This window comes from Sylvia atricapilla, chromosome 2 (genome assembly GCF_009819655.1).
Source record: "Sylvia atricapilla isolate bSylAtr1 chromosome 2, bSylAtr1.pri, whole genome shotgun sequence".
Classification (NCBI taxonomy): Eukaryota; Metazoa; Chordata; class Aves; order Passeriformes; family Sylviidae; genus Sylvia; species Sylvia atricapilla.
The window spans coordinates 14,210,016-14,223,815 of NC_089141.1; the positions used below are offsets into that span (position 1 = coordinate 14,210,016).

Consider the following 13,800-nt stretch of genomic DNA (forward strand, 5'->3'; position numbering starts at 1 on the left):
TACTTCTGATTAAAACCATGTGTGGACATACTTTATTTGACTTATTTCTCATCCTCAAGCCTAGAGATAATCGAGGGGAAAAATACCAGTGCCAGAGCTCCACCTATCAGGGAGGCACTGATAAAACTGAATTAATGTCTGTAGTACCCATCAGGGATAGATTATCCAGCCATCTCATCAGCCCTGCTCATTGTTATGGGAATTAGCCCATTACCATGTAAGTATTTTGACTGTTTTCCCAGGACTGAAATTAAGTGAGTACACACAAGTAATACTGGCCGGATACATTTTATTTTTCCATAAAACAAACCTGATGATTTAGAAAATGTCTGTGTAATAGGCCCACAGAAAGCCAAAGGAGTTTAATGTTCAAGACCACTTAGGAGCAGCATGTACAAGTTAAGTGTTCACTCTCTAGTGTACACTAAATTATCTCTGATACTTATTACAGTGACCGTAAGCGTATTCAGCAATGGAAATCAGGCTCCTGGATTTCTAAAAAAATACATTTTTATGGATGAATGCACCACTCTAAGCTCTTAACTAATAAGAAAACTTCAATTTAATAACTCAAAGGGGAGAAAGTGTGGCTATGTACTCCCTTCAGGCTGCTCTCATCACTAGCATAGCTCACCCATTATAACACAGGGGCATACTTTTATCTGCCACGGGTTATCAGCAGGTCATGAACTTTACAAAAGAAGTTCAGCTGAGAGGATCAACACTCAGCAAAGGTGGTGGCATGCATTGATTGGTGTACCTTTCATGTGATGTGGTCAAATGTTATGCATGCTGAAATTACTATCTGATATATAAAACCATTATTTATATTCTAAATTATTTTCTTAATTATAAAAGGCTTCCTAGAAATGCTATCAGCCTGTACTTCCCAACTTCCTCATCCAATAAAGTGTTCCTATACATTTGGCACTCCAGGCAATGGTTTGTAGTTCTGTTTTGGTAACACTTTACTCTTTTTAGCTGTGTGTCATGCTAAAGTGTATTTTAGAATGCTCTAAGTTTATTCCTCACTGGAACGTGGTGGTCTCTTGCCCCTCAAAAAGTCTCACAAAAAGTGAAAGTTAATTGCAGCAAGAGTAAAATAAAATGAAAGGTGACACATAACAAAAGTGTCTTGCAAAGGCCTGACAAGAGTCCAGCTGGGGGAAGCAGCCACCATTTAAACACATCTACCTGCTGCCACAGAAATACAAACAAATTAGAATTATTTGAAGAAGAAAAGCTGAATGAAATCAATTTCAACTGCTGGAGCTATTATTTTCAGAAAGTGGCAATCTTTTTTTTTTTCTCTCTCTAGGAACAACTTAATTACCACCAATTACTCTTGATTGGGTGGGGTGGGCAGAAACCAACCTGTATATAAGGTAGGATTTTCAAGGAGTAGTTCTATAAACCTGCAGGAGTTTAGCTGGCCACTCAGCCAAGCTGGGCTGCACTGTTTTTCTTTGAGATATTTGTGGGGTTTTTTTCTTGCTCTTCTTTTCCCCTGGTAACTTTAGGCAGAGTGTTAAAACCACACTAGAGGGCTAAACAAGGTGTTATCACAACCTTTAAATCTGAGGTTCAACTGTCTCTGAAGAACTCTGTGATGTGCTGCACCCTCATGAATTATGCCCAATTTTGACAGTTTTTTAAAAAAAAATCCACTGCACACTTCATTCAGGGAGGACACAAACACTGGTGTGCAACCAAACTACAACCAACCACTAACATTTTATCCCTGTGTTCACATTATAATTTTTCTATCAATACCACAAAGCAGTACCTGGGCATGAGGTTCCAGACAAGGGGATGCAAACTTGAACAAGTCTTTACTGAATATTGAGTCAACTGCAATAAATATTATGGTGCTTTACAGCTCAAGTCAAAGGAATACATCAGAGCTCACAAAGAAAGCCTAGTAAGAGAGGCATGTGTAAGACTAACCCTACAGAGGACAGAGTCATTGTGGAATAAAAAGCCTTTTATTAGATTTTTACAAAATAACTTGTAAAAAAAAAAAATCCACCCCGTATTGGATATATGCAATATATTAATTTACACATTCCTACCCACTACCTGACAGATTCAGTTTGTCCATTATTTCTTTGAAAGACAGAGAACACCTACAATTCGAGGCATAAAACCTGAGGCTCTCCTATGAATTCTCTGCTGACTTCAGTCCTAAACAGTAGATGGTGCAACAACAGTAGATTCACTGAGGTTTCCTGCTACACTTGGCCAAGCAGCAAAGTCTCCTTATGAGGTTTGTTCCCCTCCAGTTTTCCTGGTTTTGCATTTGGGAGGCATTTTGCTTTTCTCTTTTTAAAGCCAAGCTGATTGTTGTTTCTGTTCAATGAGCAGCACCACTAAGTCAACACTGAGAGGTAAATATCTCCAGCGGAGTCAGGGCTGAGGACTATCACACCATCTAGGAAGTAATAACTGGGAACTGCATTCCCAATTTTGTTTATTTCAAGTATCAACAGTTCTTATTCCTTAGCACAATGCACATTCCACTTAAAGCTAGAATTGTGTTGATGCAGTTCAGAGACCATAGCAAAACCATCACAGAACCAGAACGCTTTTATTATAGTGTTTAGGCAAGTAGTTATAACTTATGATCCAAAATTGTTCTCAAAACTAATATTTAGATTTAGTTTATCAATGTGATCAGTTGCATCGTAGCAAACAATACAATTATGCACAGTTATCTTCCATTAAGAAATACTGTAAAATATATACAAATGTTGCTTCAGGCAAATGTCCTTTTTGCAAGTGCACAAGTTGCATTTCTGAATGAGTGCATCTCTCCAGCACTGAGTCCCATCAAGTGTACAGAGAGGTCTCACCAAAGCGTTTTGTGAAACCACCTTAATTATCAAGTTTACTCACCTTTTAAAGACTCATTCTGAAAGAAAATCACAAAGGTACAAGATTTATATACATAAAGGCACAGCAATTCTGTTGAAACCAGCTATGTTACAGTACAATGGAGTTCAATCAGTGCCTTTCATGCAACAAAGTTCACTAACAAATGTAACTCCTCTTCCAGAAAATTCACTGCACGAGGAGTGTATCCTTCCCTTCTGGTAAGAAGAATAACAAGCTATTATTTCATCAGCCCAAAAGGAATTTTGAAGAAATACATAAAATGCCTTTTCCTTCTGCCTAAATTAGCTAGACTTTCAAACCTATTTCTCATGGAAAAAACAGTTTCCAACTAAGAGCCAAGCTGAAGTTTCGTTTGTGCTAAGAGATGACAGACTAAGAATGTTTCTACAATGATAGTTTTGTAAAACTTATAAATATTACATAGGTGCTGTCCTAGGAAGTGGCATGATCAGCCACAGAATAGCCAGTTCTTGAGATAGATCAGGAACTGAGATGGAAGAAAACTTTCAATCCAAAGGACAGATCTGGATCATGTGTAAGGGAATTTATTGTTAGAACTATACTCCTGGTTGGTCTAGAGTCAAAAAGACTCCATGCAATGGATGAAAAAAAAAGTACTTTTCTCTTTAAATTGATCCTCAAGTTGTCATTTCTGAGACTTCATGGTTTTCCTAGAAATCAGTTGCATTGAAAGAGTATTTGCACTTTGCACATGTGTCTAGAGCTGAGCACCCAGCAGGCAGACTCTGAACTGGATAAATTAATCCACTCCCAAGGCTTTGAGCTGGCGCTCGATCTCCTCATCCGATATGGTGGTGGTGGTGGATGCTGACGCAGATGGCAAACCTCTGGCAGCTGAGGGAGCTTTGGCCATCTGGAAGGAGACAGAAGTTTTCCTCAGTCAGAACAGTGCAGGTTAAGACAAACTGACTTTAGAATAAACTATTTTTAAGAAATGGAATGTAGGGGGAAAAGCACATGAACTGTGCAGAAATAGCCGTACCTTGCCAGAGATTTCAATCCCGATCTCATCAAGAACTTGGTTAACAATATCTTGGCTTTCTTCCTCTTCATCAGAAGCATCAAAAATATCATCCAGAGTATCATTAACTTAGAAAAAAAAGAAAAAAAAAAGCAGAGTGCATTAAGCAAAAAGATGACTTAACAAGACCTAGTACCACCTTTCTACCCTCCCAGAACACAGCAGAAATACCAAAGTGTAAGATACCAGCAGAAGACACCTGGGCTTTAGAGAGGCTTTCTTACCTCTGCCTTTCAAAGCCTGTGAGCACAGCGCGGGCAACAACAGGGTCAGGCATGGCTGCTTTTACAAAAATGTTTAGCTCAACTAAAGGAGTTCAGCTGCTCTATCTCCCCCCATATTAGGTTTTAACATTTCTGCAAGAAACCTATAGTTTCATAAAAATCCCCTTCCTCCCTTCTTCCTCCAAGAACGTTGCAAAGTTGTTAACTACTCAGATATCTGTGTGCAGTTGAGGTGCTTCCAGATTGGTCAACAGCATTGGTTTGAGTCCACACTACTTCATATGACCAGGAAAGGGGCAGGAATTCGGATGGGAAGAAGACTGTGACCAACACCAGGAATTAGCTGATAGTGAACTCAGGAGAAAAAACTTGGTGCCTCCCCAAAAACTTGTTTGTGGCCTAATTTGAGAAAAAGGAGACAGAACCACCATGTGGAGAAAGCTGACATTATCAGCATCTAAATTAAGGCAATTTTTCAAGTCCCCCTACCAGTTATGCCATCAAGGCCTTGAACGGGTCCCAAACCCTCTTTCCCCCAGAATGTTCCTTCTAAAAATATTATGAATATTTTGAAGAAGATAGGAAGGAATGGACTCTAGATTTAACACCTAGAGCCCCTAAAAAGTCTAAGGCTCAGCTTTCCTGCTCAGACATACATTGTTTTGTTTGCTTTACGTTTTTGCTGTCAGTCTCATTAACTATAGAAATAAACTTCAAACATCAATGGTTTTAGGCTGGTTCTCCCCTGCCAAGAGCAGCCAGCTGCCCCGTGCAGTGCAGAACTTACTCATTTCTTCAGTCATTTCCATCTTCATGTTTTCCTTCTGGAAATTCTGCATAGTTTGTAGCGTCTTTTGTGGATCCATTTTCTTATTAACTGCTTGCATTGTCTATTAATATAGAAAAAACTCTTAAATCATATGATGAGACATTAGTAAATATCAGTGCATTCATTAAGAAAAACGCTTTAATCCAAATTTCACTTTCTCTGTCTCTTTACACCCCATGAGAACTGTTGGTAAGTGACAGATCAACACTGCACTGCCTGCGCTTTGAAAGAAACACTGCTATCTAGTGTCCTAATTAATAGATAGACTTTTAAATGTGTGCCTCTTTCTTGCACCATGACCTTCCCCTGGCCTTGCGTTAGGAAAAATTTGACTGATCTGAATGAAAAGAATGGAGAACATTTCCTAACTTGAAGGGTACACACATTAAAGAAGTAAATGGCTGCAGGTTCTTATTCAGAAAGGGCCATTTATTTGAGCCACCACTGGAGGACTGGCTTAAATTGTTTCTTAATGTTACAATTTAATGGAAAAATTACTTTTCTCTGGAAAGAAAATATCTAAGTGTTGAGGAAGTACTTGTTTAGGGTTCACCAGTGTGATGGCTAGAGATCTTGCTGTGACAGTGAAATAAACTTCACCCATTTTACTACAGGTCTACAGTGCTGCCTTTGTGGGCACTGCTATGGGGTACTTTCCTCTTCCCTAAAAAGCAAGTTATTGATACAAGATTTCAGAATCTAAATACAGACATGAGCAATTCAAATGTAAGATTTAACCATCTTTGAGAAGATAAAATACTTGGTTAATTAAAAGAGGTGTTATCAACCCACTACAGGCTTCACAGAAGGTCTTCTGCCTTCCTGTCTGAGTTTGTTCAAAGTGATAATGTATTATGATACTAATGTTACTTGAATTTCAAAGACTGTACCCATGGTCACATTATTTGAATTTAAGAAGTTGTTCTGGAAATGGAAGGTGTTGGTATAAATGGGTATCAAAACTATCTGCACTAATAGGGATTTTATACATCTTCAGAAAATAAGGGTCAGATGTATGATTAAAATAAACAGGTAACTTAATTGGACTTTACTATGTTCAAAATTAGCAACATATATGCTAAGGATACACTGAAATTACTTCGAAAGCTTTGCATTCACATATTTGCTTTGCTTGTTAAGGCAACTGATCCCATACATTTTTCACTGATATTTTATGAGATTAACAATTCTTTAAGCTTCCTATGTTAATAAGCAAAATAGTCACTTAAAAAGTGATCAAAAGAATTTAAGACCTTTCTCTCCAATAATGTTACACAAATTACAGATACAAGTACCTGCTGTGTTTCAAAAAACATAATTTTTCTGAATGCTGGGTAATTGTTTAAAAAATATTTTTGGATTTCTTTTTCCTACTGACCTAATCTTCATAACTAACTTCAGTGACACTTTGCTTTTGAGAAATTTAATCCAAGATCTATCACAGACAAAAAACAAGTCACCCATGTAATAATTAAAAAGCAAGACCAACTTGTTCACATGAGCCCTGTTGTCTGAATACTGAGTAAGGTGCTGAACCTGATCAGTCAGACAAGTCCAATTTGTAAATTTGCTGCAAAGCCACAATTCTGTATCACTCATGCTGTGTCTAAAAGGCACTTGACCACCAAGCCTTTGTGGTTTCTGCACCGAGTTGCATTGCTGTGTTTAACTGGATTTAACTTGGACTGGGATCAAAGCCCAGCTTGGTCTACAGTGATGCATACTAATTCTGCCTCCTGCACCTCGAGCTGAACAGTCCTCCTTGCCAAAAGCCACATCCCTCTTTATCAATTCAGGGAAAGAGGGGAAAGTTCACATTTAACACGGAAAACTGAGATTTTTCTCTCTTTTATGACATGAGATTTGGGAGAGAACTTAATGCAATACTCCTTTCCTGAGAAAGCCCAGAGAGAATGACAGCGAACTCCAGATTAGATTTTTTTAGCAACTTTAGATCCAAAGCAATAACCTACTTTTTTCAAAAGCCATAAAGCTACTGTGACACACTGCCTTGATTTCTAAACTAATCATGCCCTACTTTTTCCCCAGTAAAAACTGCTTGTGACAATAAATACAGGCAAGGCATTGTAGCAGGGTTTGGGGGTTTTTATGTACTAAAAGAGTTCATTCATTTGCACTAATTTATTTTTATCATGCAAACACTTCACAAATGTCTAGCTCAAGAAGGTATGTAGGTGCCATGTGGGTAGACAGACCAAACAAAAATGTAATAACATAAACTCAAATTCTATTTCTCTACTGTATCCTCACCACCCCTGTGCAGTGAGTTTTAGCCCTGCAATTACCCAAGATAACACAATTTTTGCAGCCATATGCAGCATTTGAATATAAAAGAATATCCTGTGGTGCCTTACTTTTGCTGTAGCTGACATAGCTCCTGCCATCTTCATCTGGGAGTTCATGACCTTGGTCTGAGTGGACATGGAAGTGACTTTGGAGCTCACAGCATAGGTTCGATTCTTCTGCTTCCTCAGCTGCACCAGCTGCTTTGCCAGCACTTTGCAGGCCTCTTTGTTACCAGTCTTAGCCATTTTCTTGATTTCCAGTTCCTGTGAAAAAAGGTGTCAGATTAACTCCACAGAATTTCCATTTGCGCAAAGACTATAATTAAGCCTTAACACTAACAATTAAATTCAAAAGCTAACTACCCTCCTGAATCTTTTTTAAGACATTTTAAGTTATATAAATACTTCTTTGCTTTTTTAACAAGGCTGTTTAGTGGAATCAATGTCACGCTGGTGTGATCTGACCACAAGGAAAAATCTCAATAAAACTGAATCATAGTGTGGTAGCACACAGCTCCCTCAAAGACTTCAATTTCTGCATGATGTCACATTCACTTCTATGTGCACACTCAATTCTATATCTGGATAGGCAGCCACACTTCAAAAAAAGCCCCCAAAAGTGAAGGAATTTTACTATCAGCTACTGGTACCATTACTCTAATCAACTTTGATTTCTTACAATCAAACAACATCACCAAGTAAGAAATGGAGAGCTCTTTTCAACACTTTTTCAGCCTCAAGAGAACCTCACAGCCTTTTTGGGGAAGAAGTAGAAAAAAGTTAGATGACCAATAATTATAGGCTCTTCACCCTTAAAATTTAGCTGGACTTAAATCATAATAAAAATAGCATAATTTAGCATGTGCTAATGCTGTAAGAAAGACACTTCTGTCTTAGAAAACCAAACCCCAATCTGTCAATTCAAAGAGAAATAACAATCTGTTTAGCCCAGAGGTACCAGGAAAAAGCCTGGCACAAATAATCTTGTCAGCTGGGACTCTTCAAAGCGTGCCTTCTGATTTGTGACTTGGTAATGTAAGCTTTGCAACTAATTTTTTCCTTTACAGCCTTTTTAAGGAGGTCTTGTCACAGTGGCTCAGTTTTCTGTAGATGACCATTAGTCCATTTTGATTTTTACCATTAAGTAAAAGCAGCTTTTAAAGACCACATTTCTGCTGGATTTTTCAGGAGAATATGCCTGCCACAAGTATGCAGTGGCTTCACTTTATGTGCACTGGTAATCCAGAAAACTTCACTCATAAGAAGCTATGAAAGGATAAATCCTAGTCACCAGGACATGCAGAACAGTCACTTTTAAAGGTGTAAACTGGCCCACTGCATTATCCTGACTACCAGAAAAGTTCATAGTTAAGTTTATTACAGCGATGGCTCTGGCACAAAATCTCCTCTGCAGATTCATAACTTCTAAAGGGTGTGTCATACACACTATTTTTAATCCAGGAAGGTACCGAGTGGCAACGACTCAGCATGAGACTGTTAGAGGCCTGAAATAGAAGTAAAGCTGTGCTCTTTGAAAGTAGCTCACAGAAGCCACAGAAATTCCTATAACATCACCAGAATATTATTTCCTTTCTTTTTGTATGTAAGGTATTGTGAAGGTTGGAGTGATTAGTCTGCACCTCAGAGTTTTCACAGCAAACGTTGGAAAATAGGGATTTTCTCAGGAAGTTGAAAGACCTACATAGCATTTATAACCTGATTTTCTTCAAAGCAAAATACAAACCACTGCTAAATCACTGCAGATAATCCACCTGCAGAAAACAAACCCTATATGCAGATGATTTTATTCTCAAAAATAATCTGGTTAAATTTGGGGTATGTCATCTGCTTTTGAGAGGTCTGGGGCAAGCTTACTGAAGTCAGTTATGTTCTTCTGGAAAAAAAAAATCAAAATTCATATAGTTATATCAGGTTACTGAACTGAAACAGAACTGTCTGCATACATTAAGGTATTTTTATCCATAGAATTAATATAACTGTATAACTGGGTTTTCTCAGAGTAGTACCTTAATATTAAGGGGGGAAAGAAAGTCTTTTTAGAGAAAGCACATAATGAAGTGTTTTGAGATTGACTGATAAGCACCAGATCCTCCTTCACCTGATCTGACACTGAAAATTAATATTTATTGTCCATTGCTCCTCTCATTCCAGCAGCAAATTTTAACTTTTTCACTGCTATTTCATATTCATATCAAGACATATTTCACTTCTCCTTTCTTCTTCTCCTCAGAAATCCAACATTTCTGAAATCACTTAATGTGGTAAGTAATCAACACTTCAGCCTGAATAGTCTCTAAAATTAAGGTTATTTCCATATTTGGAATATTTCATACTGGAAAAATGCCTTATTTATGAGCAACCTACTATATCTTACATGTCTAAGGCTTTCAGAAACATTTTTTCTGATCTTTTAGTTTATTATTTCCAGCTCTTGGTATTCATGCAACCTGCTGCCATGAACCACCACCTCAATAGCTGCTGGAACGGGCTGGATTTGCACAGCTTTTCCCACAGTATGAACATTCTTCATGCATCAAACCCCACCATCTGGCACATCCATTTCTCCTCTTAGAGTGCCACACACAGGTGCAGCATTCAGCCACTGAGTACTTACTTACACAGTAAGTTCTGAATACATCCTAATTTAGGCAAACAGTCCTACCATTATTGGCCAATTTTAGGGAAGTTTATCTGAATGAAAATAACTCCATGGGGTATACTCATGATATCCTGTGCTTTTTCAAGTACTCTCTCCCACTGGACAGTCATGACACCATGTGATAGCACTTCTACTTCTTTTAATTTTTACACCACAAGACAACAAGGATTTACAAACCTTTTAGAAAAAAAAAAAAAAATTCTGAAGAAGAGAGAATGCCAGGAATTGCAGGGAAAACCCAGTGTGGTTATTTTATCTAAACACATTGTTTCAGGACTTTCCTATGTCAAAGGCCGAGAATCTCTCTGAGACAGTAAATATTTTCCAACACAATTTTAACAACTGAGAAATGAAAAGGGGAAGACAACTTTTTTAGTATTCCATTATTATGCGCTGATTTGTATCTTTAAAACCTTGCAAAAAAACTTCTCTATCAAGTGTGTGTGTGTGTTTCAAAGAGCAAAAGAAAGTCCCCTGTCATACTTACCAGCTGTTTTTCCTGTTTTTCAAGTGCTGCTCTATCTCTGCTTATAGCCCTCTGTGTACCTCTTAACTCTCGATTTTGCTCCTTTATTATATCTGGAAAGAAAATATCGATATAGTTGGGCAAAGTTTTTCAATACTCCGTAAACATCTGCTGAACACCCTGCAGACATGCAGCACGTTTGACACCTCCCTTTGTTCAGAGTGAAGTGGCAGCATTTCAGATACAGAAAATATTAGCAAAATACAACTTGGTGGATACAACATCATTGTGTCAGCAGTGTGGGCTATTTCCTGTTAAAAAAAAAAAAAAAAAAAAAAACAAACCTGTTTTACCTAGAATGTTACTTTGCACCATAACCATAGCAAGAGCCTTAACCCCACAGTAAGACATCTGTATACACACTTTCCTGCAAGTCCAGCACTAACTCAGCAATATCACAGCCACTGCCATCCCACTGCTTTTCCCCCAGCCAGGCCTAACTGCAACAGGTAGAGCAGCTGAAGGAGCTCTCAGAGCAGGTGAGGGGTTCCCAGCTCCACAAAACAGTGAAAATAATCCCAGGTGCAAGTCCTGGAGCCTGCTCTTCTCTGTCCTTGTTCTGCTCTGGGGGAGCTTCCTCTCCTCCCCATCTGTCTAGCCCTTCTTCAAGTCAGTCTACAAAGAACAGTCTTGGAAACTTTTCAATTAGGAGATGCTTGAGAATAGTTAGGTAGGAAAGTGGAGGATTTCACAACAAATTTCAGTCTACTGACAACAGACACAGCAAACAAAGCTTGAACCCTGTCAGGTGAAAACCTATCATCCTTTATAGGAGTTTTATCAAAAATTATACACTGGTAACATCCTCTTATTAAAGCAAGTATTATTTACAGTCTAGGCAGCAATCATGCTAGCTGCAACTAACTTTTGCTAGGATTTACAGCACATGCTTGGGTGTGATTCACCTGGGCAAAGGCAGAGCAGGACGTCTGCATGTGACTCAGCATCCCCTGACCTTCACAGGGGAAAGCAGTTATTATCCAGGAGAGATCCACCTACTCCTATTCTACGTCTGTGCTTTGGGTGGGAGTTTGAAAGGAGCAGACTGCCACATAAACTTTCTTTAGGACTCATGAAGGATAAATTCTAGGATTGCAGGCCACCCTTTTTCATTTTTTAAGGTTTGAGGCAATTTTTCTACAAACAGCGAGGAGCATTCGCATTCTTAATTCCCAAGGCCAGAAATACTGTAAAACATCCATTGCTGAAATTATTTAAATGGCAATAAGGTTTGAATCAGGAAAAAATGTCCCAAAACTTCAATGGCATTTTAAAGACAGAATATACAGTTCCTCTTCCAACCTTGCTGGAGATTTGCTCAGTTCTTGGGCAAAGAAATATATATATTATAAAGAAAAATGTGAAAATGACACGTTTTTACAATGCTACTAACTGCTGTGAGTACTACACGAAAAGCATCTTTGGGACATGCAGACTTTTCAGTGGACAATAACTAAGAATTGAAAGATGGCACGGAATATAACTGCATTCTTCACACTGGCAAAACAGCAGAGAAAATCATTCTGAAAGTGCTACAGGCAAGTAATTTTGAAGGCAGATAAATGTATATTACTTGCACAGCTGCACTTGGTGAAATTGAAAGAAAAAGCTTAATAGCTACATACAAGACTAGGTTTTCTAACTAGACTATTAAAAAAAATCCTTAGTATAGTGAGCTTGAGAGGTAGGAACTTCAAGGTGATATCAACAAGAACAGTACGATGCTTATTTCTGTAGTTTCTGATCCCCCATAATGGCTTCAACTAAGGACAGCAATAAACTGAAAACAACTACCTGCAGTTACAGACTGTTTAATTTGTATTTAGAAGTGAGGGCCAAGATAAGAACCTGGTTCTTGTTTCTCTCTGATAACCGAGGGAAATTCCCAGCTACCAGAGCAGACAGAATAGGACAGGTCATTCTGAGCTAGCATTACACCAGTCGCCACTCCTGTGTGTCACACACACCGGGGCGAGCAGGAAGCAGCTCCATTCCTGAAAACAGGCTGGACGAGAGACACCCAGCAGGGCCTGACCTGGCTGCTGCAATCCTTCCTTGGGCACGGAAGCTAAATGCCAACTCCCCTTCTTCCCTTCTCAGGTGCCGCATCCAAGATGGGAAGAGCCAGGAGGGACCTGTGCGTGTCCCCCCCGGTGACACGACTGGCGGACGAGCAGCGTCATTCTCCGCGATCCCTTTCCAAAGGCGGAGCCGCCGGATCCGACACGGGCACCCGAAGTGCCCGAGAGCCGAAGCGGGGGCTGGCCAGCCCGGGGGCACGGCGGTGTGGGGAGCCGAGCATCGCCAGCGGCCTGCCGGCAGCTCAGGCATCTTTTGGGCTTTCCTTGGAGGATTGTTATTGCTGCTGAAGTTTAAGCCTTTTGATGCCGGACTGGCTACAGAGAACAAGGCCAAGTTGTTCCCACACCCGCGCGGAGCCCACGCCCGGCGGTGGCGGCTCCCAAAGCCTGGACGTGGCTCCCGCACAGCGGCACCGCTCGAGTCCCGGCTCCCCCTGGGCCCCAGCAACTCCTGGCCGGCCTGTTTGGTCTCCCTCACAGCCGGCCAGAGATGCCGCTCCTCCTCCTCCCTCACGCAGCTCACCCGGGCCGGCCGGGCCCGGCTCCCGCCCCTCCCGGCGCGCCGGGCATCCCCCGCCCGCTGCCAGGGCCGGCCCGGCCCGGGGACTGCCCCCGAGCCGCCGGGGAGTCACGGCCGGGGCCTCCTGCTCCTCTCCTGCTCCTCTCCCTGCGAGCCCCCGCTCCGCCGGGACGCGGGGCCCGAGGCCGCGATCCCCGCCGGGCTCCCGCTGCCCCGGAGCCCCGGCCGGGACCAGCGCCGCTCCCGGGGCCGTGCGAGGGCTGGCGGCGGCCGGGCCGCGGCGGGGCCTCCTCGGGCGAGCACTCACCGTCCACGGTCTTCTTCTTGAAGAGCGAGGCCATGGCGACAGCCGGTCCCCGCGGCCGCCTCGCCGGGCTGCTGTCGCCTCCCGCTCCGGTGACCAGGAAGCGGCCGGGCCGCGATCGCCGCCCGGCTCCGCCTCCCGGCTGAGGGCGGGCCGGGGCTCCGCGCTGCGCCGCCCACCCCGCGGCATCGGCCGGCCATGGGGCGGCGAGATCGGCCCCGGGCTCGGCTTCCCCTCCTCCCTGCGGGGTTTTTCTGTCTGCCCGCCCCCGTTCGGCCACCCCGAGCCGCGGGAGAGGTGCTGCGGGACCGGCCCGGCCATCCTGGGGGCGAGCCCGCAGCCGGGACCGGGCGGTGATGTCCCCGCTCCCCGCCGCGCTTTGGGCTCTCTCCT

The 13,800-nt window shown here is 41.8% G+C and overlaps 1 protein-coding gene across 1 annotated transcript; it reads right to left on the minus strand.

Annotated features, from left to right (window-relative positions):
• Positions 1-1,966: 1,966 nt before the first annotated feature.
• CHMP2B (charged multivesicular body protein 2B) lies at positions 1,967-13,542 on the minus strand. The gene is made up of 6 exons (XM_066340904.1): positions 13,411-13,542; positions 10,464-10,555; positions 7,366-7,560; positions 4,949-5,051; positions 3,899-4,005; positions 1,967-3,769 (listed from the first exon to the last, which is right to left on the minus strand). The coding sequence occupies exons 1-6, from the start codon at positions 13,442-13,444 to the stop codon at positions 3,656-3,658; spliced, it is 645 nt and encodes a 214-aa protein (XP_066197001.1). The 5' UTR covers positions 13,445-13,542; the 3' UTR covers positions 1,967-3,655.
• Between the last annotated feature and the right edge of the window lie 258 nt (positions 13,543-13,800).